The 26,573-nt window shown below is 37.4% G+C and overlaps 1 protein-coding gene across 1 annotated transcript in view; it reads left to right on the plus strand.

Moving 5' to 3' along the window:
* Positions 1-643: 643 nt before the first annotated feature.
* Positions 644-26,573, plus strand: part of LOC120068965 (phosphoinositide phosphatase SAC4-like) — an 86,985-nt gene continuing 61,055 nt past the window's right edge. The window contains exons 1-9 of the mRNA XM_039020605.1: positions 644-1,379; positions 7,390-7,594; positions 7,684-7,849; positions 13,616-13,838; positions 14,226-14,302; positions 20,973-21,160; positions 21,236-21,333; positions 21,525-21,658; positions 21,810-21,914. Coding sequence (XP_038876533.1) covers positions 1,209-1,379; positions 7,390-7,594; positions 7,684-7,849; positions 13,616-13,838; positions 14,226-14,302; positions 20,973-21,160; positions 21,236-21,333; positions 21,525-21,658; positions 21,810-21,914 — 1,367 coding nt within the window. The 5' untranslated portion in view covers positions 644-1,208. The remainder of the gene's footprint in view (positions 1,380-7,389; positions 7,595-7,683; positions 7,850-13,615; positions 13,839-14,225; positions 14,303-20,972; positions 21,161-21,235; positions 21,334-21,524; positions 21,659-21,809; positions 21,915-26,573) is intronic.

Raw genomic sequence — 26,573 nt, forward strand, 5'->3', positions numbered from 1 at the left:
TGCCAATTTGTTTGGGAAAGACCGCTAGCCTCTTACATCAACAAAATAGAAGCCCATGGAGGAAGCATAGAAAATAAAACCGTAATCTAAAAGAAAAGACAATTGTTTTAAATAGTAAAACTACTTTAAGTAGAGCAAAATGTAACTGTCTATCTGTGATAGACTGCGATAGATATCTATCAATAAACTATAGATCATAATAGATATCAATCGATAGATAATAAATTTTGCTATATCTATAAATAAATTTTTTTCTTTTATTTGAAGACAACCCATAATAAATGAAAAGGAGAGAGAACGCCCAACGAGAGACGTATGTTAATTCATCAAATAGTAAGGAAATGATTACAAATTAATGCGTAAAATGGGAGAGGCAGAAAGTTGAGGTTTTCAAGTTATTAAATAATGACTCCAGATCGCCAACACATACACATCCCTTCTTAAATAATATAATATATTCTTATTTTTGACTTGATTTATTAAAAAAAACAATTATTAAATAATTTACTATTTTTGTGGACTGTGGACGGCACGGTCACCCAAATTGTGGCCTTCATTCCATTCCCTCCCCTGCCCGTCCCTGCCCCTGGATCTGCCCGAACCATTCTTCTCCTTCTCCCATCTGTATCTCCCTTTCAACTAAAAATTAATAACACACTTCAACAACAGCAACAATAATTTACCTTTCTCTTCTTCCTCCTCCTCATTCTTCTTCCACTTCTCTCCCTCCATAAAAAACCTTCGTTATCTCTGTCTTTCTATTTACATGTATATGTGTATTTGTGTATATGTGTATATATATGTACATTGACGTACTGTAACATGTGGAGTGAAATGTTGTTTTGTTGCCTTGTTATTCATTTGGTTTCTGTTCGTAAATGAATGACGATGATACAATCAAGAACCGAACCCAGCCATTCTATTTTTCTGTAAATTCTTCTATGTTGTATTTGAAGCAGCCTAGCGTCTTTCTTGGGGTTGATTTAAGGATTTGGCGGTTGTGATTTCGTGGTTTCTCGGTTGTTCTGGCTGTATATGATTATTATTTGATTTGATTTGATTTCATATCCTTTTTCTTTTCCTCCTCAATTCAATTCATTCAGTTCTGTGATTTGTATGCCCTTCTCCTAGTTTCCCTGAGCCTGGGCCTGTGGTGCGAGGCTCGGGGATCTGTAATTTTTTTTTTTTTTGTTCTCCCCCCCCTAAAAATGGCTTCCTTAGAGACTGACCCCTTATCCTCTGAGAATAACTCATTCTCCACCTTTCCTCTCCCATCCTCGGAAAATGATGCCTACTCCAACTCTGCCGCATCTTCTGATGAGCTCCGTTCTGCCTCTTCTGCTTGTATGCACAAATTCAGGCTCTATGAGACTCAATCGGTAACTACACTTTCTTTTCAATTCTATCTTTACATACCCATTTGGCCATATCCCATCATTTTGTTTCCATTTCTTTGTGTTCAATTGTACTCTTTTTTCTTTACTCTCGTACTTTTCATCTCTCATGGGAGTTGGTAACTTTGTAATGTGCTGTATGTTTTTGTTATGCTAATTCATACAGTTGCTATTACAGTCTATAGCATTCATACATACATCTTCTGTTTGCTGTTGTGTAACTTATCGCTACCCAAATATTTACCCATTCCCTAAATATACTACTATGCAGGCTAAAAGTGTTGATAAAATTTTCTTCTCTAGTAACGTTTCTATGGTTTTGCACATCAACTTGCCACGATTCTGTTATATATTATATTTTTGAGACAAGTTGTTTGTGGTGGCATTAATAGATAGATTCCTATCTGTTATATTGTGGTGGCATTCATAGATAGATTCCTATCTGTTATATTTTTCTTCCTTCCCTCTATACAGATTCTTTCTTCTGTAGACCGTAGAATCTTGGTTTAGTAAAGGTTGAAGAGTTGGTGATATATGTCACTTCTTGATGTGGTTGTCTAACTGTATTTATGTATTTGTGGTAGTATTCCTAATTATGCTTATGCAAGGTATCCCTTACAATATGATATTATTAAACATAGGGAGCCCTAAGGCAATACGCTGGTCTCTCAGTGAGAATTTGCTACTAAACGAAAAGCTGAACAAAATCAAGGATGACACCTTATACTACTACCACCTCCCTACCCGCAAAACCCTTTATGTAAACATGGTCTCCTCTTCACTCACATCCTTCCTCACGTCTCTCACTCCCATGCATAACTAATTTTCCCCCACAATGACATTCTTACCCCTCCTCTTATACTGATGGATGATAGGTGGTCTAACATTACCCACCAACTCTAAATCAACCATGTCCTCAAGGTTGAAGTCTAGAAATTGTTGCTGAAGTTCTTCACCACCTCCCATGTAGCCTCATGTGCTGGTAGCCCTTTCCAACTGACCACCAGAATAGTATCGAACCCCGCTGACTGCGAAAATCCTTCAATGAAATCCATGGACAAATCAATTATATAGTGTTAGGGATATTTAGTGTTAATAACAGACCAACTGGTGCTAATATCAACTATTCATTCTGCTGGCAAATGACACATTGGTGTACTTGTTTCTTAGCATTAGCTTTCATTCCCTCTCGGTGTAGATTGCCAGTTAGATGTTTGTAAGTACGCAACACCCGTCCTCCACTCGAACGCTCCTTTCTTAAGCAGATTGCTTAAGGGTGCTGCCAAGCTCCCATACCTTTCCACAAGTCTTCGAATAACCTGTGAGGCCCAAGAATTCTCACACATCCTTGACATGTTGGGGACGAGGCCACTCTATCGTCGCTCTTAGTTTTTCAAGGTCTGCTTCCACACCTTTGCTTGAAGTGAAATACCTCAAATATTCAATTCTTTCTTGCAGGAACTGACATTTGTTCTTATTCACATATTGTTCATTCTCTTGTAGCACTCAAAAGACGATCCGCAAATGATGGAAATGCTCATCCAAACTTGAGTTGTATATCAAGATATCGTCGAAGAGCACCAATACAAACTTCCTTAGATATGGCTGGAAAATTCTATTCATCAAGGATTGAAAAGTAGTTGGGGCATTAGTTAATCCAAACGAAATGACTAGAAACTCATAGTGTCCCTCATGCATGCGGAAAGTCGTTTTCTCAATATCAGCAGTGTTCACTCAGATCTGGTGATAGCCCGACTTCAAGTCTACTTTAGAAAATACATTGGCACCATGTAATTCATCGAATAACTCCTCCACTACAGGGATTGGGAATTTATCTGGAATCGTCACACGATTCATAGCTCTATAGTCAACACAAAACTGCCACCCCCTCGTTCTTCTTTCGCATTGCGATGGAAGTGTGTTAGGCCATTGGAACATTGTATTAAAATCCTGCAGTAGATGTCCTAAGCCCGAGGTCACCCTCTCGGTGCCCCATTGAAAAAGAGTAAAGATGCATAAAGTGGAAACAAACAGAATCATTAAGCACTTTAATTAAAACTAATTTGAGTATAAAGCATGTTGAAAAACAATTTTTCTAAAAGAAGGGTGTCTAGAATGTACACCTTTGTAGATTTCTTCTTGATTCCTGTCAAACTCCACAAATTTGATATCCAAATCCTTAGTAGACCACCAAGAGGATCTTCTCTACTATTCTCAGCCTTGGATTTGAGTGGTAGAACTTTGAATTGAGAAGGGAATGAGGAAGAATGGAGAGGGTTTGAGAGCAATTCAGTAAACTTGCAGAATTTTCACAAAATTCTGGAATTCATCACTTCAATATCTGAAAAATTGAAGCTTTTATTCAGTAAACACATGCAAGCATTAAGTTATCAGCCAATTTGACACTTCAAAAGGCAATAACATAGTAGGCTAGGTGTTGATTTTGGAATTAATCCATTAATAACATCAAATGTTGGATAATTCCACTATTTGCAATTTCAATTTTAATTTAATTCAATTTTTAACTTAAATTAAATTAAACTAAAATTCAATTTCCAAAATTGAATTTTCTTAATTTGAAATGATTTAATTTAAATAATTAATTATTAATTAAATAATAATTTAATATCAAATATTAAATTAATAAAATACCTAATCTAAACATGAATCTTACTCATATAATCAATATTTAAATATTTTAAACTCTCCAATTTCATTTAATTTTAACAAAATTAAACATTTAATTATATCCAATATAATTATCCAAACCCTAAATTGAATTTGAACATTTCAAATTCAAATCCTAATTTCGAATTTGAACGCTTCAAATTCGCTCAATATTTTAATTCAAGATGTGATGTTTTACGAGCTAGTAGAGGGACCTTATGGATCTACAGATCATGAGCTCCAACGATTTGAGATTAATTGGCTAAACTCTTTAAACCGAATTAATCAATATTTGTTAACTATCGAGACATACTACTATAGCTTGATGGTTGCACTCACCTATTTCTGTTCACTTGATTTAACCATGATCAGTAAGTCGATTCTTCACAGGTCGTTCGTATTTACAGCTAGGTCAAAATCACCATTTTATCCTTGTAAATACATCTTGTTCCTTAACCTCCCACTGATCTTCTATTGAACAACTGGTTCATAGTCCAACCAATAAACCATGTCCCTCTCAGCCATTAGAGGGTGGGCCCCTTTGTTCAAGACCAGGAATCAGTACTTAAGGGAACAACCTATCTGCTAACCCTAATTTGGGTAGGAGTGAATTCCATCTTGCAGAACTATGTACCCAACTATCTATTCGGTTTTATCCCAAAATGAGAGGCTTGTTGAACAGTGCTGTTGAACTACTCTCACCTATGCAGATCAAAGGATAATCCTGAATAAACAGGAGTTCATAGTTAGCTCAGGATTAAGATCGAGTTACCCTAGATCGTCAAATTGAAATAGTCAGTTTTAACAGTAAACGGTCGTTATAAAGAAAAGTGACTATTTCGTGGTCCGGTCTTATGCAAAACTCTTTTACATAGGATGCCTCCACTCACATGTCTCCACATGAACGATTTCTGGATCACATCGTCTGTATCAATATACAAAGTAGGCCGCATCCATAGTGTCTCTAGGATGAGGTACCCAATCTCATCTATATACTTATAGACCTTTTTGGCTGTATACTATAACTTGATCCTCTTTTATGTCTCTATATAAAATTAAAATATTCATATTATAGCCATAAATTTGTTTATTGGATTTTATTACATAATGCAATTTCAATTTCAATAACACTTTTATTGAATAAATTCTTCAACAATACTTTTATTGATAAATAGAATATGTTTCCATAAGTACGAACTGTGAGTTTTAGGACATTCCCAACACCCATGACATTTAGTCCTCTACATTCAATGAGGAAGCCCTGGTCTTCACTTTCCTAGGATTTAGTTAACCTTTTCAGAGTAACTTAGCCCTGGTCTTCACTTTCCTAGGATTTAGTTAACCTTTTCAGAGTAACTTGAGTTTTTGTTAAACTGGGATCTCCTTTTAAGGACTATGTTTGTGCCTTCCATCTTCATTGTCATAGCAAGTCTTCTCCAATCCACTTCAATAACCCCTAGGGTAAACAACCACTGCATTCCCAATACGACCTCCATTCCTTTCAGTTGAATTGACAAAAAACTTTCGACAATCGTTAACTCTTCTGCTTTTAGCACCACGACCTTGCACACTCCTTGACCTCTCACCGCAGTCCCTGTGCCCATGATTACTTCATAATTTGCCGTTTCCAATACCCGTAAACCCAGCTCTTCAACTACCTTTTGAGCAATGAAATTATGATTTGCCCCACAATCAATAAGAATGACACTTTGATCCTTAATCATACCCTTAAGTTTCGGAGTACCTGGGTTGGATAACTCAACCACTAAATTCAAACACAACTCTATAGCGTCTTCTACCTCAACAAACGTCGCCACTTCCGCCGCTTGTAACTCTACCAATCCCTCTCTTCGCTCATTTCATCTCGCAGTTCAGATTCATCAGCATTTGGATGCACCACAAACAACCTAAGTTCCCGTTTTTCTTGGATTGCATCAATGGCCCAGGGTAAATTTCTCATCGCAATGAAAACATTGCCTATTCTCCTTCCTTGCTCGAAATTCTGCATCTGGTAATCGACGATTCGGGCCTTTTCTCTTAACCCTTCCTGTTGCTGTAGACCACTACGTAACAGTCCTCTTCAAGAACAATTCCGATTATTTCACCGTCTCTCGCCTTGCAATAGATGCATGAGCTTTAGGGTATTGCTTTTGGACCTTCCTCCCATTTGGGCCGTTCCTACTTTCCTCCTTGCAAATCAAATCACAATCTTTTGTTTGCTGGGCCAAACGCATCATTTGGGCCAACCCAACTGGTTCCAACATTTCCAATTCGACCTAAATCACTAGATCAAGCCCCTTGAGGAAAGTTTCCTCCAAAACCTCATCTGTTAATTGTGTCAAGGACGCCACCAATTTGTCAATGAAATTTTGGTTCTCCTCCACTGTCGTTTCTTGCTTGATTCGCAGGAATTGTCCACTCCATTCCCCTTTCTTGTTGATCGTAAACACGTTAACAACCTCATCTTAAGATCTTTCCAATCTACGATTGACTCTCTCTTCCTTAGATTGATACTAGTCCAGTGCCACTCCATTGAAACTAATAACAGCCACATTAAGTTTTTCAGTATCAAATAATTTATGGATATGAAAGTACCAGTCAGCTTGGAACAACCAAGAATCCAGATCCTCTCCTTGGAACACAGGCATCTCCACCTTCTTGAATTTGCTTTGATCCATTTCTCTCTCTTTTAGCTTTTCTTTAATTGCTGATTTCAGCGCCTCTTCCAATCGCTGTGATGTTCCTCCTTCCCCAAACTTCGATTGTGGAGTCATCTCTTCCCCTACCGACGACTCGCTACTACGACGAGTCATGGCCAGTTCCACAACCAGCTTCGACAACATCTTCTGAGTCTTCTCGAACTGTTTCCGTTGTTGCTCTGCTAAGTTCATCAACAATCCTTCTATTTATGGTATCTTCTTAATTCCTTCCTTGACTGCTTCGATTTCCCGATCAATGGCGTCTACCCTTTCCTTGAATTTCTTCGCCATTTGTTTCACGCTTTCAGGAATGAATGGCTCTGATACCAATTTGTAAGATATCCTTTGCAATATGATATTAATAAACGAAGGAAGCCCAAGGCAATACACTACTCTCTCTGCGAGAGTTTGCTACTAAACCAAAAGCTGAACAAAATCAAGGATGACTCCTACCTTCTTATACTACTACCTCCTTACTTGCAAAACCCTTTACGTAAACATGGTCCCCCCTTCACTCACATCCTTCCTCACATCCCTCACTCCCATGCATAACTAACCTCCCCCCACAATGACATTCTTACCCCTCTTATAGTGATAGGTGGTCTAACAGCTTCTTTTCTTGGTTCTAGAAATTTTACATGGTAGGAAGGGACAAGAGTAGAACATATTGGAGGGTGCTCAAAATTGATAGGATGGATTTGTTTGAGCTAAACATACGGGAAGATTCTGCTGTATATACAGAAAGTGAATGTTCTGATCTGCTGAGACGCATACACGAGGGTAATAAATCAACTGGCGGACTGAAGTTCGTGACCACTTGCTATGGTATTGTTGGTAAGCCAAATCTTATCTTAAGATTTTAAGTTTGCTATTATAATGTGATATTTTATTGCAACATCATTGTTTCTTTCTTTTCGTGCTAGGATTCATTAAATTTCTAGGACCCTATTACATGCTGCTTATTACAAGGAGACGTCAAATTGGTACAATATGTGGTCATCCTATATATGCTATTTCCAGAAGTGAGATGATTCCACTTCCAAATCCTGCTGTTTGGTCCAGTATAGCCATTTCAAAGAACGAAAACAGGTTCTTAGTTAATTTCATTGCTTGGTGTTTATTTCTAGGGTTGTTTTCAAATATAGGAAAATGGATTAAACTATTTACCAATAATAGCAAAATATCATAGTCTATATTTTGCTATTATTTGTAAATAATTTTAGCAGTTTTGTCGTTTAAAATAATTTCCCGAAAGAAACAGCAACTCTTGCTCATATTGATTTCTTTGGCTCTTCTTATTCTTCTAATTCTTGGTGTTTATTTATGAGTGTACTGGAGAAAGAGCAAAAAAATTAATGTTAACAAAACAAAAATAATACATTAAATAGCTCCAAGGAAAGATCTAAGAATTAAAAGTTCAAAAAGTGTACATATATATTTTTGAAAGGAACAACCCTTTTCATTGATATAATGAAAAGATCAAAAACTCAAAATACAATATCACATGATACAAAAGTTACAAGGGAAATAAATTCCTAGATTGAAAAGATAAATGCACTCCAATTCAGACATACATCTTGAATAGAAAGGTTAGTAAATAAATTAGAAAGAGAACATCAGGAGTTGGCATTGTTTTTTTTTTTTTTTTGAAATGAAAACAAGAATTTTTCATTGATATAATGAAGTGAGTCTAATGCTCAAAATACAAAATGCAAGATACAACAAGAAGCTTAAACAAAAATAGAAAATACAAGAACAAAATCAGAACAATATAATGAGAGAACTGAGAGGCCACTCCATCTAAAATAAAAGAGGTTTTGCTAATCAAAGAGACCACAATTAATAAAATATGCAACAAAAACGACATCCAGCAGAATGTTGAAACTGAATCTTCAAATGAAACTTTGGGAATTCAAAGGTGTTGAATGTGAACTCGAAACATGAACTCAAAGCATGAAAAGCTGGCCTGCAATGTGTACTACAACCTTACTAGAAGCCAAAACTGCAGCGGAGAAAAGATCTTCTAAATTTACGAAACCCAAAACTTCAAAATCTGTTGAGAAGACTCGCACATTCCAAAACAAAGACCATATGAGGAATCTTCGTATGACAGAAACCACAGGAGATAAAGCAGCAAAATTTTCGTGGAAATAGATACTTAAATAGTCCACTTGGATAGTTTGTATGGATATGATGAAGATACTATGGGGGTGTCAGCCTAGTTGAGATGATCGGGTGCACCTGCTGATCCTTAGTTCTAGTCTTGTTGCTCTTTGGATCTAAATATTGTACTTTGAGCATTAGTCTCATTTCATTATTTCAATGAAAAAAAAAAAAACGAGATAGGGATTCCAACTAAGTAAGATGTTACCAAGAGAATAATTACAAAAAAGTTTTGATATTGAAGCCCAAAGCGGCACATGAAACCTCACTAAGGACCAAACCTCATAAAGGTTCCTCTTCCTACCTCCAAATATCCCACAACACAGTGCACACTCCAACAAACCATAAAAAATAACCTCTCTTTAAAAGACGGATGGAGGAGGAACTCCCTAATCATCACACGAATATCCCTTTGGCCAGCAATCCAAACATCAAACTCTTGCAGGAAGTAACTCAGGATAGACCTCACATACTGACAATCCTAGAAGAGATGATCCAGATCTTCCTTTGCCTTCTGACAAAGAATACAGTAAAAAGAACCCATTATTGTGGTCATTTTCCTAGCAAAGCTATCTAAAGTGTTCACCCAACCCAGCAAAACTTGCCAAGTAAAGAACTTGATTTTCTTTGGAATCTTGATCCTCCAAATCACACCAAAGACCGATCCACTAACAGAGGAGGGATTCAACAACTACCTAAAGAAAGACATGCAGGAAAAGCCTTCACTAGGGTTAGGATTCCAAACATAAATATCCCTTCTCCAACCCTAAAATTGCACTCCTCCAACATTGTTTTCTTGAACATATTCGGTATCTATTCAAAGAAAAGTCATCATCATAATCCTCTTGTGGCTGGGGAGCTTCTAAATGAGTGAAAATTGGCATTTCCTTGATCAACTTGACCTTTAAATTCGGGATTGAGATTAAAGATCTAGTAACATCTTGAGAGGGGTGAGTTTTGTAGAGGCAACTGTTTCAATATCAATGGCCAATGCTGGGACTTGTGCAAGTATACATCTTTCCTCTAGAACATCAAAATTTACCTCATCTTCCTTGCAACAATTAAGCAAGAAATGCCTTTGAGAAAAGTGCTTCAGAAATGTGGCTGTAGACAACAATCCGACCTTAGCTCAATTGATATAGTGGAGGACCGTTGTAGAAATGTGGCTGTAGACGAACGTTTTTTTCTTAGAAGGAGGAGATGAAACACCAACCAGAGGAGATAACTCTTTGCCTTCCTTTATGCGTGGTTTTAAACTACATGTCGTTTCAATATTGCAGTTTGATGATAAATGCTCCGTGATACCTGGGGAAGAGAGAGATTGAGATAATTCCTTATTAAAATCTAGGGAGAGAGACTTCACTTTTTTTTTGAAAAAGGAACGGTCTCTTCATTAAGATATGAGACAAAAGCTCAATGTACAATATGGAAACGAAGAGCAATAGAGCTTAAGGATCGGGAAGTGCACCTGGGCATCTCAACTAGGTTGACACCCCCTTAACACCCTCATCATCTCCAACTATCAAAATAAAGTTTGTACTACATATACGTCTACAAGTCACAAAGACTAATACATTTCAAGTCCACAACTGTCGGACAAAGTAAAACACAAAAAACAAGACATTTCCACGTGAAGCATCAGTTACCGTGTTCAAGATCAATCAGTGCATTTTCAGCAAAAAGAGGGTTAATGGTGACTTTGATTTGGAAAAATTCTTCCAACAACTTGGCTATCTCCTTCCATTCATTAAATGCAAACCATCTTGAAACAACCCAAAGGTTGTCAAAATCTACATTAAACGCATCATAATTTTTGTTTGAACCCAGAAAGCATCCATATTAGTTTTATCTTTCACTAAAAAGGGGCCTGTGCCTGGCTCCTTTTTTAAACTAAAAATTCACTCTGTGTTGATGTGTCTAGAACAGAGGACAATGAGGTTTTCCTTCCACTATCCGTAGAGCTTGAGCTATGTTCCTCAACTGTGGGAGACTCGGAAACTTCTTTGTTTGGTTGTAGAACTTCTGTAACATTGATCAATGGATACAGATTGGCCTCCCTTTTTTCCATCAAACCCTTAAGCATTCCCACAAAATAATGCCAACCTTGCTTTGAAACTCCCAAAGAAGTGTGAATATAGGAATGACCTCCTTGATCAATGGATACGGATTGGCCTCCCTTTTTTCCATCAAACCCTTACACATTCCCACAAAATAATGCAAACCTTGCTTTGAAACTCCCAATGCAGTGTGAATATAGGAACGACCTTCTGTTGTTGGCCAAACAACACATCTCAAAACCCAATTGGATGAACTTCTAAATTTCGAGTACCTCCTGTTGCTGGCCAAACAACACATCTCAAAACCCATCTGGATGAACTTCTAAATTTCGAAAGTCTTGTTGTATCACAATTATCTTGATTATTTTTCAAGAAAGAAACTATTAACTGAAGCTTGAAGTAGTTCTGAAATTGAATCCACGAACCAACTTGGGTGAGAATAAGACAAAACTAGAGTTTTGCGAAATTCCAGATCTTCCACATAAAACAACCCATAATCTAATCAGATGCAAAAGAAAGAATCATCAATTTTTAGCTTTCTATTTCCATGATGGAAAACCGGATCGGGAGTTGAATTGTTGAGTGGAGGAAGACAGAAGAGTGAGATATCTCTAATGATTTGAGGTGGTCAGAAGGATGGACGGACAGAAAATCGATAGAAGGCAAAGAATGACTGAAGAGGGAGTTGGAGAAAATAACGGCAGAGGGCAAAGCCTAGGTGGGGAAGAGGGAAAGGAAATTAGGGGTCAGCGAGTGAGAAGGATTGGAAGAAAAAGGATGAACAAACGAAGGAAAGACAATGGATGGCAACTAGAGATGACAAAGAGTACTGTCGGACAGAAACTGACAGACGCTAGTAGGGTTAACGATGATGTCTGAATGAGAGGATCCGGTGGCTGGAAAAGATCGAAGATGCTTAGATTGAATGAAGCAGGCAGAGGTGGAAGGCTAGGTTTTTGGGAAGGTAGAAGCCTAAGGGAACCGACGGTTGGAGCCGGCGGAAAGGACTGACGGAGCGAGATTGGTGGCCGGACGCAGACGAAAGGTGGCAGCTGAAAGTTTGGTTCCAATAAGATGGAAGGAGTTTGTAAGCAACTTGTTTTCTTACCCAACTTAAGTTAAATAAATCAAATAAACGGAGCCAATACTTTTTAGCATAACATTGGTTGAAAAACAGGTGTTGGTGGTCTTCCTCATCAGCCATGCAAAGAATACAAATAGATGGAGATAAACAATGAGAAGGGAGTTTCCTTTGCATGACTAAAGAACAGTTTAAAGACCCAAACACCATAATCCAAACCGTGATATTCACCCCACGGAGGCTCTTTGATTTCCAAAGAGCTTTCTCCAGCCTTTATCTAAAGGGGAGGCCAAAGATAAATGAGTGACAAGGGGTTTGAATGAGAAGGAACCGTTTGTTTCAAGAGAGCATATCCGCCTATCTGGACTTGCCACCACCCTTTTTCCTGAAATAAGGCCAAGGAGATTTTGAAATTCTATAATCTCTTCCTCCTTTAATAATCTCCAAAAGAAAATGGACCATGTAAAAGAGGAATCCCAATGGTCCGATCCATTTGGATTGAGAACAATTCTGAATAGGCTTGGAAGCATAAATTTAGAGGCGTTTTATCTATCCACGGATTGAGCCAAAATGCAATTTTACCACCACTGGAAAACTTGAACACAACCAAGGGTTCAACTTTCAGCCAAGATCTTGATATGTTAATCCATGGGCTACGGAGGCTAACACTTGCCTTATCAGATGTGTGCCAATTGAACTCGCTTCTACCATGAACGCTCTTCACTACTTGGTACCAATGAGAGTTATCTTCATTCTATTAATCGTTTTCGATCTTTAGGGCACAAAGCTGCCTTCTTCCCCTGCAAAAGCTTCGTGTTTTTATCTTTCTTATGGCTTCTTCTTCATGTACTGCGTATTTTTTGTTTTAGTTTGTGCTTGTATTTGTTATGTTTCCTATCTTGTATTTTGAGCATTAGACTCATTACATTAATTCAATGAAATGTGTTGTTTCCGTTGCCAAAAAAAAAAAATGACGACTTTTTATTGATAAAGTGAAAAGAGATTAATGCTCATTAGATACAATCTCCACAAGTGAGTGAAATAACAGAAGCTATATTGGTGGAAGAAGTTGGGTTCGTATGGATTGCCGATACCATTGAAGACCTGCTTCTCTCCTCTATAGCTCACATGATTTTACATGGATCTTGAAAACAATCAATAAAGAGAGCTTCTTATGTAACTTTATTTATTTATTTTGATGAAGAAACAATGAGGAAAAAAATGAAAGAATATATGAGCATGAAAGTAAACAAGCCTACAAAAAAGGAGGCTACTAAAGGAAAGGCCTCAAGTCCTTGTAAAGTAAGACCAAGTTGTTGAATAAAAAAAATTGGATTTGAAATGAAATGTTTACTGTAAGAAATGAAATGTTTCTTTCCGATAAAATATTGCTATCCAAGTTAGTGAATTTTGGATTCCTGTAAATTGTCTTATGTTGGTAGTTGGTGATTTTCTGCTAAAACAAAGAAATAACCTAACTTAATGGTGTGTTTACTGTAAGCATTACGACTTAACTAATCTATTATTTATTTTTCGTTTGTTTGGTGATGTTAGATACAAGAAGCTCCTATGCTCAGTGGATCTCACAAAGGATTTCTTCTTTAGCTACTCATACCAAATTATGCGTAGTCTACAAAAAAATATATGTGATAACGAGACAGGTCATGTCCTTTATGAAACCATGTTTGTGTGGAATGAATTTTTGACTCGTGGAATCCGAAACCACTTGCATAACACCATTTGGACAGTTGCTTTGGTCTATGGTTTTTTCAAGCAGGTGAGGAATTGGTGCTTCCTGGATGGCATTCTGATATCATAGGAATCAAATAGTTTAGTGTCTGGACTTGAGCGACCTTGCCATTATGTCGTTTTTTTCTTTCATTCTTTCTTTTATGAAATCTTGTTCTATAATTAAGCAAACAAGGAGTTTGGGAATTTGTTAATATTGGATTGGAATTTGGAGCGTATGATTGATGTTGATGGTGATTGTTCAATGTGGCTCACTTGAAGGGCAGATCACATTGTTATTTATTGTTTGGAGAATGGTGCCATCACTGATCACTTTAAATGTTTCTAGCACATTTTGTTTGAAAATATTCTTGTTAATTTCATTTTGCTGAGTCTCACTTTATTTTACAAAGGATCCTCCCTTTCTTGGATACAGGGTACAGTGTCTCTAGATGGGAGAGATTTTAAGTTGACCCTCATTGCTAGACGTTCTCGTCATTATGCTGGCACAAGGTATGGTCCTGTAGGCTTCTACCCTCAATTCTCGACACTTCTCATTCAATTGTTAACTTATTCAAAAGGAAACAAGAATTTTCATTGAAAAAATGAAAAGAGACTAATGCTCAAAGGTTAAAGGAAAAAAAGAAAAGATGCCAAGAGAACATTTATAAAAGGAAAATAGACAACCCAAGTATTACATAAAATATGAATAAAGGAGCTGGCAAAAATGGAAAAGAGTGCAACAGGATGAGGCTTTGAGACGAGCTGACTTCAAATGAGCAAAACATGTGAGATCATGAGAAAAGTTTCCAGAAAACCAAAAACAAAGCATGTCAAACCAAATTACCAAGAACAAGGCCTACAACTCATTTGATTGTTAATTGATAAAAGAAATGCTTGCATTTGCTTTCTTTTATTTGTTAGTATTCCATGTTATTTAAATATTTCTTGCTACTGTATGTTTCATACTCTAGGTGCTCATTGTTGTGGATATCTGGTATTACTTTGTTCTTCAAATATGAAGAACGCTTTTGAGTATGGAGAGGCTGAAGATTTCCAGAACATCTTAAAGTACTTGAACTAAAATGGGTTAAAGTTGAGAGTACAATGACCAAAATGAACAAAAGCTGGAAAAGTAAGGGACCAAAATAATATTTAGGCCTACATCTAACCTTCCTAAAAGACTAAACAAAAGCTGGAAAAGTAAGGGACCAAAATAATATTTAGGCCTACATCTAACCTTCCTAAAAGACTAATCACAAGAATGCCCTAACTTTGATAAAAAACTCCTATTGAATACACGTATTTGAGGAGGAGGTGAAAAGGGTAGTTTCCCCTAGCAGTGAGTAGTGGGAACGTATTGTTTGCTGCATACGAAAGTGGAGCAGTACTGAGGCTGAATACAGAGCTATGAGTTTGGGAATCTGTGAAGAAATCTGGTTGAAGAAAGTACTGTCTGATCTTCATCAAGATGGTGTCTTACCGATGAAACTCTATTGTGATAATAAAACGGCTATAAGCACAGCCAATTATCTAGTACAACATGATCGTATGAAATATGTGGAGATTGATAGACACTTTATAACAGAGAAACTGAACAATGACAGTATCTATATTCCGTATATTCCATCAAATCAACCAGTTGCTGATGTTCTCACTTAAGGGTTATTCAGGCAAGATTTTGACTCATGTGTTAACAAGTTGGGTTTGGTTGACATCTACGCCCCAATTTGAGTGGGAGTGTTGGAACTAAGGGACTTAGGTGATTGTTTATAGTCCTGGGGTATGATAATAATTTACCTTACCCTAATTTTCTTTCCTTTTTTGTATTAAGGCTTGTTGGAGCCTACAAATAAGAATCCTCGTGTATCTTTCATATCATGTTAAAAATAATAAAAAGGAGACTCTATCATGGTTTTTTCTTCCTATTCTAGGATTTTCCCCGTAAACCTCGTGTCTTCTATTTCTATCCTTTAACAAAAAAAAAATTCATCTTCCAAGCCGATTGGATACCGATAGTAGTGTGGCTTGAGGATAAAACAGTAGAGTGGAACAACGTTGAAGATGAGTTGAGTTAATTCTGTAAAAAGTTCGGGCTTAGTTGGTCTGCATTTGAGCTTGATTGGTTTGAGGAAAAAAATGAAGATACCCCAAATTGGGTCAAATTGTGTAGACCGTGGGGCCAAAATGAAGGAAGCTTGTTAGGGATCGGGTTGTGTGGGGTTTGGGCAAGAAGATTCATCACGCTGGTGAGATCAGAGGTTCCAATTTCTTCCTTTTCGACTTCTTTGTCTTTGCACGCAACAAAACTCTTTTCTTCGTTATTTTCTTTCTTTGTAACGTTGGTGAATTCGCATGAGAACCTTAAAATCTTTGGTTTGGGTCGTGGAAGTAATGGGTTGAAAATAATTGCACAACTTTTCCCTATGAACATGTTTTCATCCTCTTCGTTACATTCTATAACAAAAAATGTTCGGTTGATTGATTCTTCCCCCTCCTTGACTCTAGTAACTTTATTTAACAATAGGTTTGATTCACCTTTGTCTTCGATCGTGTCACGTTCTTCTTTGTTTTTGCTTGAATATGTTTCATTTGTCTCTTTTTCTTCTCCTCCTTCATTGCACCTTTTTTCTTCTTCTTCTTCGTGATCTCCCCTTTCAATTTGGCTTGCTTGAATTTCACTCGCGAGCTTCAATTGTGATTCATTGGATTTTTTTTGTGCAAATTCATAGCTTCGAGTGATTTCTAGCCTTTCTTGAATTTTTTCCAAAAGACCTCAAATTTCCTCCATTCTCTTCCGAAAGTCCTCTTGATAGATATTCTTATTTGAATATTTCTGTTTTCTTGAAAATATTTCGACCTACATATTTGTGTTGGGATGATGCATGGGTGTTCTATGATGTTGGTCATTGTTAATTTTGTATAATATTATTGAATAATCAAGTTAATAAGAATAGAGAGAAATAAAGAATAAATAGACACCAATAGACTCAACAAAGGAAAGAAACAGAAAAGGAAAAATACTGAAAAGAAAACAACGTGATAAGGAAAAGATACAAGAAAAATATTAATTAGAATAAACCCTAATTAACTTTAGCACCTTCTCTTAAACTCAAGGTGGTAGAGTAACAACCAACTTGAATTTTGTGAAGCGATCAATTGAAGCCAATGATGGAAACTGAAGAAGACTCGCGAATCAAATTACGACATATGTGGTTTGGAAGCAGAGACCCACAAAGAGCTAAACATAAAGAATTTGTGGGCTGGAAACAGAGATCTGCTTGGAAAGATCTAAAACAGAACCCACGAACTGTTGATTTGAAAACAGAATAGAGATCCTGGAAGATCAGAAAATATAACAAAGGCTGAAATTGAAAAATAAGAACGTAGAACCAACTAAGTAGGTTAAAACAGGTGAACCAAATCTGGATCTGCCTTTGTTGACGGTGGATCGAAGGAGGTAGAGATTGGACAAAAGCGGAGGCTGAAAAAATATAAACCCTAGGCTTTAGGGCTCTGATACCATCTTAAATCACTGGTTGCCCAAAAGCTTTGGGTCAATCGATGATTTAAGATGGTATTAGAGCAAGTTGGTTCATGGTGTCATGTGTTCAAACCTCTGCAACGTTGCTTCCTCCCCATTAATATTCATTTCCACTTGTTGGGCCTTCTTCATATTTCAAGCCCACAAGTGAGGGGAGTGTTAGATGATATATAATTAAATTTACGTCCACCCACTAGCTTAAGCTTTTGGGTCAATCGATGATTTAAGAACCATGTTAAATCAAAATTATATTATATTGAATAATTAGAATACATAATCAACCTTTTACAAGATGAATCAATAGACATCGAGAAACCTCTAAAGAAAAATATATAAATCGGAAATACCGAAAAGGAAAAATAATAATTAGGAGTAAATCTTAATTTCTTTAACACTCTTCCTCAAACTCAAGGTGGTAGAATGAGGAACAACTTGAATTTGTGAAAACTTTTAAATCAAATCAACAGATCTAGCCGTGAAACAGAATTTCATGAAGAACAAAAATACGAAGAACTTCTAGACTAAAAACAGAAACCCACGAAGAATGAAAACCAGAACTTTTGAGTTGGAAACAAAGATCCTCATAGAGAGATCTAAAACAAACTTATGAAGAATGAAATAAGAACTTCTGGGCTAGAAACAAAGATCCTCATAGAGAGATCTAAAAGAAAACCCACCCACGAACGGTTGCTTTGAAAACGAAACAAAGACCCACAAAAGTTTTTTTTTTCTTTTTTTTTTCAATAGCGGATTTGCCATAATTGCAAATAAATAAAATTGGACCAACTTGAATCAAACTAAACTGAGTGAACCAAACTAATTAAATTGAACCAAACTGAAACCATTTAACTAAAAGTAAATTGAACCGGGTTGACTAAACCAGACTAAAAATGAACCAGATCAGTTGAAACAAAACTGAACTGGTTTACACTGATTTTGTTTGGCTTCTACTAATGCATGATAGAACTCCATGAATGAAATCAAAGACAACTGAGGGACATCTTGTAGCAGATCTAGACTACGCCGGTCAGATTTGGATGGATGATGGTCAACGGGGTTGGGTTGCAACTGATCTGGAGAAACAGAAAGGAAGCACAAACGCGAATTGGTAAAAAACATGGATTTGAGAGTAGACGCCATTTGAGAAACACAGATCTTTTACAAAATTAGTGGACGAGCGATAAATCGAAGATGTAGTGCGAATAGAGCGATAAGTAAGTTCATTTCCCCAAGTTTCTCAACTCCATCCACCTTTGTAAAAAGGTAGTTAGCTTGTAATTAGTGTAAATGGGGAAGTGATTCAACTATTGAGGTCATTCCTTCATTCAAATATTTGGGTTGTAATATTTCTAGAGGGAAATCTCCCCTTGGCCAATTGTGTGTTTGTGTGTTGCTTAGACTGTCGACGATCCTAGGGACAAAGGAAGGGTGAACTAGGAGAGTAAACCTCTTGATTGCTGCATTATGGGCATGCCTTCAATTCGTGAGATTAGTCGAGGTGCGTGTAAACTGGTCCGGACACTTACAGATATAAAAAAAAAATGAAAAGAAAACCTCTTAGACCGCACGGTTAAGGTAAAAATTTTATTCTTGATTTTAAGCATGTGACACCTAGCCTAAGATATTGAATTATTTTACCGGTAAAAGACCCTTCGTCATAGTAGTAAAGGCCATCAAGCATTCTAGCACTCCCAATCATCTTCTCCAAGTCCTGGTGCTGAAAAATACAATGAGATTAAAAAAATATTACACAATAGTTAGAATCTCTAGGAAGTTTGCTGTTGGGTAAAAGATTACAAGCTACTTTTGGAACATGGAGGATAAATTTTAGAGAACTATTGCCCATCAATTTAATGGCCCTTTGCCTGCAATAGAAAAAAAAATTTTCATCCCCAATTCTAATTTTCTCATTGCAACGTGAGGGAGAGTATGAATCAAAAGAAAGAAGAAAACTGATCATATGATCTGAAGCTTTGCAATCGATAATTCACAGAGAAGAAGAACTTCTACAAGAGAAGGCCCTAGGATAATTGCCTATTTGTGCCAAGGATAATATGCATTACTAGAAGATAAATCAATTGATAGCAAGTTCATGAGTTGATCCATACCAAATGGTGACACTTAAGTCAAATCGAAGCAGACATAGACTAAACCTGATTTGAACCGAACTAACCTTGAGTTGAACCGAATTTCAACCAAACCGGGCAGAGAACCAGTGAAACAAAAATTAAGCAGCCACCCAAATACCAGCGAGACTAAAGACATTGAAATCATATCTGGAACTATTCGAATCACCCTTGGATGAGGCTAGATTTCCCGAAGAGGGTGGCTATAGCTCCGAAAAAGGTCAACAATGATAGCTATAGTGATAATTCCGGGGTGGGTTTAGACGGAACACAAAGTGTGTGACTGTACTCAGTACTTTGGAGAATAAATCTCTTATTATTTAATCAGACAAAAGATACATATAAATAAACAAGTGAAAAAGCTTAATCTAGGGAATGTAAAATTACAATAAAGGACAACTATAATTACAAGAAAGGACAACTATACATATTAATTTAAATACATATTATCACACTCCTCAAGCAGAAAAAGAACCAAGCTGCAAGAAAAGCCCTTAGTTGGGTTAGAGGACCCTAAAAACATCCCTTCTCCCTTGCTAGGCAGATACTCCCTAATCAAAGATAAGAGAGCTGCAATATTTATCGTTTCCTATTGAATAAAGAGTGATCGAAGTTGTGCAAAAAGGTGGGAGAGCTCCCAAAATGAATGAAGACTTAAGCCACAAAGTAGTTTTACATTGAAGACAAATGACATGAATGGAGAAACATGAAGCAGATGAATTTATCCAAAGATTACTCATAAGGATGAGGATCATACTTTTTTGCTATAATTCTATGCCGAAGGGTGGTAGACTTAAGGAGTAATCAGAAGAGCCATTGTTACGATTCCTTAAATTCCCTAAATCTATCTCCCCAAGGTTTACTGACTTCCTCACTGCCCTCCAACTCACAAGATGCACCCGTATACCATCGTCAACCCCTCACCAGAAGAAATCTTTCATAAGCCTCTTAAGACTTTTACACATAGAACATGGAGTTCTGAAAAGGGAGAAGAAGTAGATAGGAATCACACTCAACACGGAGTGAGTTAGTGTCATTCTACCATGTTTGGAGAAATTTTTCTTCCATTCTTTTTCACTTAGTCCACCACGAGGTTCCAAAAAGACAATCCTCGGATATTGTCTGCTGGGGTGGGCAAGGTAGGAAGAGGGAAAAGAACCAATCTCGCAACCAACTTGAGCGACCCAATTGTTCACCTTCTCGGGGTCACAATTCAAGATTAAAAAGAGTCTTCAGACTATGTCCATTTCATGTCTCGTGTTTGTGGATGTGCTTCTTAGATTTCATTGGTCTAATTTGTTTCTCATGATTTGCAATGCATCATCTATTTTTGTGTCTGGGATCATGACCGTTGACGCAGAGCTGTGCCACCCGAAACTAGATTATTGATTCTTCAAATCTTGAGAAGATCAAATACTGACAATTTAATCGAATTACTCATTTTATTTTGATGAAGTCTATGCACAGAATTATCATATATATATATGTATTTTAATTTCCCCCTATCTTGTAGGTATTTAAAACGAGGTGTAAATGAAAAAGGTAGAGTGGCAAATGATGTCGAGACTGAACAAATTGTTTTTGAGGATGTCCCTGAAGGGGTTCCTATGCAATTAAGTTCTGTTGTCCAGAATCGTGGCTCAATCCCTCTTTTCTGGTCACAGGAAACTTCGCGCCTGAACATAAGGCCTGATATTATATGTATGACCTTATTTCAATTGTAATTGTTTTCATTCTGCTGTTGTATTATTCCTTGAACCCAATTTTGTTTTCCAGTGTCGAAGAAGGATAAAAATTATGAAGCGACGAGACTTCATTTTGAAAATCTTGCTAAAAGATATGGAAACCCCATAATTATATTGAACTTGATAAAGGTATTTAGTTTAAATTTGTATTTTTTTGTACTTTCATAATACTCACAATGATGGTTTAACATGCAATGGATGGAAGTTGCATCACGTTGTATTATGGCCCAATACTAGGGCGCCTGTAGAAGTTTTCAGATTCATGCTTTATTTGAATTTATTATCAGTCTCAAGTTATATTTGGCTTTTCATGAGAACAGACGCGTGAAAAGAGGCCACGAGAATCTATTCTTCGTGCTGAGTTTGCTAATGCTATTGACTTCATTAATAATGATCTATCTGAGGAGAACCGTCTTAGGTTTCTTCATTGGGATCTACACAAGCATGCTCGGAGGTCTGTGTCTTGTAACATGAGTTTTGGGAACTTGTTTGGAATTTTTGGTTGTGTATTTTTTACTTGTGACATGCTGTTTGGTTTCCTTTCGTTAAATTTTTATCTGGAGCAATACTAACTTCGGTTTTGATATTTTTCCTTCAATATCCAGTAAAGCTACAAATGTTTTACTGCTTTTGGGGAAAGTGGCTGCTTTTGCGTTGACACTTACAGGATTCTTTTATTGCCAAGTTACTCCAGCTTTAAGATCTGAAAGGTACTTAATTTTCCCGTCATTTTCATTCATTTTCAGATTCAATTACTTTCTTGGCCATTTGTATGATGGAAGCATGTGTGAACAAGTATCTCATCCTCGTTGTTCTCTATCTAAGCTCTTTGCTGATTATTCATCTTGAGGTATTTGTTCAACGGAATGTTTTTAATTATTCTTCAGAGCTTTAGTCTCTGTGTTGTAATTTGGCTCTAGCCTTGTAGTAGCATGTTTGTAGTTTTTCTTTTCTTTTTATTTTTATTTCCTCTCATGTACTTTGAGAATTAGACCCATCATTATTTCAATGAAAAGTCTTGTTTCCGCTTAAAAATAGTATCTCATCCTCGTATCAATTGAATGCAACAGTGAGCAGGGTACTTTTTTCTTTTTAAATTAGGATTCATATAATGAAAAGATTCTAATGCTGATGATAAACTTATCCAATACAACTTCAAGACTCTCAACACTAGAACAAAGACTAAACAGAGAAAATGAAGGCACTCCAATTCAAACATAAATTTTAAAGAGAAAAAATTAGCAAAAAGCTTGGAAAGAGAACACCAAGAAGATGCATTGATCCTTGCAACATTAAATCAATCGAGCCATTGAAAGGATTTATCTTTTTTTGAAATGGAAAGAAGCCTCTTCATTGAAGTATTGAAAAGAGACTATTGCTCAAAGTACAGTAAGAGAGACAAAGGGCGGAAGAAAGCTAAGGATCGGGAGATGCATCCGGGAATCTCAACTAGGTTTCACCCCATAGCATCCTCATCATGTCCACAAATAATCTAATAAAAATATTCCAAAGAATGAAGAAAGCAAAAATACAATAATTAAACTAGAACAATACATCATGAGAGAAAACTGAAGCTGGAAAAATAAAAGAAAGCCAATTTAAATATATGTCTTGAATGGAGAAGTCTTTAAAGACTTGGATAAAGTGCACCAAGATGAAGCATTTAACTGAGCTACTTCAAAACAATCCATCCACTCAAGTTGTTTGGCTTGAAAAAAATACCATGAACTACGTATTTCATTCTCTTTGGTTATATTGTAGTTTATTTTTTAGGAAGATATTCAAATTTAAATTTAGATTAATATTTATTTGATAAAATATCTTAATTAATATATATTATTTTGTTGAGAAAAATAACAAATAAAACAATAAAACTATATTAATTTATGAGGGGTTAGGAGCGTTTTTGGTAGTTAGGTTAAAAGAAAAAAATGCTCTCCCCTCTCTCCTCCTTTTCTCCCTTCCCCCACGCCCCCCCTTCCGACCACTCCACTGGAGCTCACCATGCCCTCCCTAAACTTCCCTCCTTCTGGCCGCCTCCCTCACCCCTCTCCCTTTAACCTTCTTCTGGCTTCTATCATTCCTCCTTCACTCTGTTTTTGCCCTGTTTCTAGCCATGACTTCGTTCTCTTGCCGTATCCTTGACCACGCCTTCCATATGGAGCAAGAAGGATCAAACTTCCTTTTAAAAGACATAAAAAAAGGACAGTCCATTCTTCTCTCCTTAACCTCAGCTAATTGGCTTCTTGAGAGCTTTCGCAGACTACTGTATGGTTCCACCTTTAAGTTTTTCCTTCTAAAGGAAAGAGTTGATCAAAGCTTCATGAGGCTTGCCAAATTTCGTGCAAAAGAGAGTTGGTTTGTTGAATGTGCTGTATGGCCAATCACAGGAGGAAGAAGGAACATCCACATCCCGTTCGGCAACGAAAAAGCAGGCTGGCAAGACTTCAAGGAGATGATCGATAGCTGCATCCAATACTTCAAAAAATCCCCTGTTCTCCAGGTTAGTTCTTCTTCATCTCCTCCCTCTACTAAGCTTAGTCCAGTCGGTTGTACCAGCCCTACTCCACCTCCCTGTGAGAACTCTGCCCTCCCATCCTTCCTTACTCCACTTGTGAAGAAACAGAGCAACCTTGCTGTCTGGTTAAAGAAGAATGATGATGTCTTGCCTGAAAATTTTAGTAACCTCTGGATTATCTCAAGATTTATGGCATCTAATGGGTGGAAGGAAATTGCGATAGAACTAAGCACATCTAGGCACCAATGTCATCATCAATCCTTTGTTTGCAGACAAAGCCCTCATCAAACTAAGACAAGGAAACCTCAACGAAAAAATGCCAATTCAGAGTAAATGGACTAAGTTCGGCCCTTTTCATCTTCATTTGGAAAAATGGAATTCAGTCAGTCATGGAAGGGCCTCAGTAATGCAAGGTTATGGTGGTTGGATCAAAATCAAAAACCTTCCCTTAGATTATTGGTTAGGGAAAACTTTTGAAGCAATTGGGGCTTATTTTGGTGGATTAATTGCTATTGCTTCAGAAACTCTTAATCTCATCAACTGTTTAGAAGCAAAAATTCAAGTCAAGAAGAATTTATGTGGATTTATGACAGCCACCATTGAAGTTACGGATGATATTCATGGAAGTTTTTACTTAAACTTTGGTGACATTGCTTGCTGTCATCAGCCTTTAAAACTACCCACTAAAGTTTTACTTAAAGACTTCTCCAACCCAATAGACCTAGTTCGGTTACAAGATGCTCTAAAGGATGAAGATGCCTCATCCCAATTTGATGTAATTGATTTATCTAATTGGTCTTTCCTATTGTCAAATAAATCTAAGCCTAAGTTCTCACGAAGTCCAAGTGCAAAAGCAGAAAAGTTGAAAGAATTCCAAAAGCCACAGACTTCAATCATCAATCTGGGAGAAATAAGGGAAGTCGAAAAGCCATCTTGCTTTTTTAATGAGGCTGACGAAGCAAATCACTTAAATATGGAAGCTGAAAAGTCCCCCCTACTCACAGCCGCAGCCTTCTGAAAAGGATTTTTTAATTCAAAGGAAGCCGAGAAGCCCCCCTTGCAGCCGCAGTCATTTGAAAGATCATCTGGCATATTAAAGGAAACTGAAAAGTCCCCTGTTTTTGCTGTTTCAGATAAGGCTCCTCGTGTTCCACGGATAGATATTAATTCATCTGCTGCCATTAAGATGAAAGAGAAAGAAGTTGAAAAGCCACCAGTGCCAAAGAGAAAAAAGAAAGCAAGATTTTGTGTCCCCTGCAATGTGGTGCTTCCCTCAGTCTCTTCCTCGTTTGAGCATGTCTTAGCCAAGCCCGAAACCCAAGCCCCTCATTATCTTTCCTCTTCCCCTGCTCTCTATCTCAATTCCTCTCCCCTGCTCTCCCCTGTTTTTCCAGATCACTCGACCTCCCTGCCTTCTCTACCCTCAAACAGCCGGTCCCCTCCTTACCCTGCTCTCCCCTGTCCTAACAGAGTAATCTTTTGCTCTGTCTCTGCTTCCCCCAAGCCTCCTCTTCCTCCCCTGAACATTAAACCAGCCCTTAAATCTAGCAAAACAAACTAGAAACGGCTAAACAGAGCCCGTCCCCCCTCTTGCCTCTTCAAAACCTTTTCCAAACACTTTATCAGAAGATAGCACCTGAGGGAACACCCCAAAGGCCTCGGACTCAGCCTCAGCTCAGTCTCCTCCCAGCCCCCAGAAGCCAGAATTTCTTCTTTTCCAAAGCAGCCTTTTAATTCCAGGTCAGATTATCCATCTTCTCTTCCCCCTTACAACCCGGCTGGACCACCACCAAAAGAAACCCCTATTTTCACCCCTAAACATCAATCAATCATTGAGAGAGATTGTCCTCCTGATTCCCCCTTTAGTATCAGTACAGAGGAAAACGATTGGCTTATCAATTCAGAAGATCATGATGAGCCAAATCCGGAAGAAACCCTGCTTGCTGACCTAAATACCCTGTTTCAAACAGGGGAGGACCTTACTGCCGAGACTGAAATCCCCAATCCTGCCCTTTCAGCCTTTCCTTCAACCCCTTCTGACCTCCCAGCACACCTTCTGAGCTTAGTCACTGAATGCAACCTATTATTGGACTAACCATTGGTTGGCATTGATAACTGTTCTCGAAAAAATGAAGATAGTATCCTGGAACACCAGAGGTCTCAAAGACATTAATAAAAAGATTGGCCCTTAAACGATCTTAAAGAAAATTAACCCTTCAATTGTGTTAATTCAAGAATCTAAGAAGGAAAATTTTGATGCAAGTTTCATTAAATCTTTATGGAGTTCTAATGGGAATTCGTTAGAATCTTTTGGTGCTTCTGGTGGGCTGTTAACAATGTGGGACACAAGCTTAATTTCAGTAATAGAAACCCTCGAAGGCGGTTACTCTCTCTCAATTAAATGCAACACTAATTGTAAAAAGACTTGTTGGGTCACTAATGTATATGGGCCAACCGATTACAAAGAAAGAAAATTTGTGTGGGAAGAACTTCTGTCCTTGGTAACTTATTGTGAAGACGCATGGTGTATGGGTGGTAATTTTAATATCACAAGATGGGCACACGAAAGATTTCCCTTGGGTAGAAGCACTAGAGGCATGAGAAAGTTTAATAAGTTCATTGAGCAAGTAAAACTCATAGAAATCCGATTGAGTAATGGGAAGTTTACATTGTCAAGGGAAGGCATCACTGTTTCAAGATCCTTACTAGACTGCTTCTTCATATCAAAAGGCTGGGATGAGTTATTTGAAAACTCTAGAACCAATAGACAAGCTCGGATTTTTTCAGACTACTACCCAATTTTATTAGAAGCCAGATCATTTAGTTGGGGTCCTTCGTCGTTCAGGTTTTA

This window comes from Benincasa hispida, unplaced genomic scaffold (genome assembly GCF_009727055.1).
Source record: "Benincasa hispida cultivar B227 unplaced genomic scaffold, ASM972705v1 Contig159, whole genome shotgun sequence".
Classification (NCBI taxonomy): domain Eukaryota; kingdom Viridiplantae; phylum Streptophyta; class Magnoliopsida; order Cucurbitales; family Cucurbitaceae; genus Benincasa; species Benincasa hispida.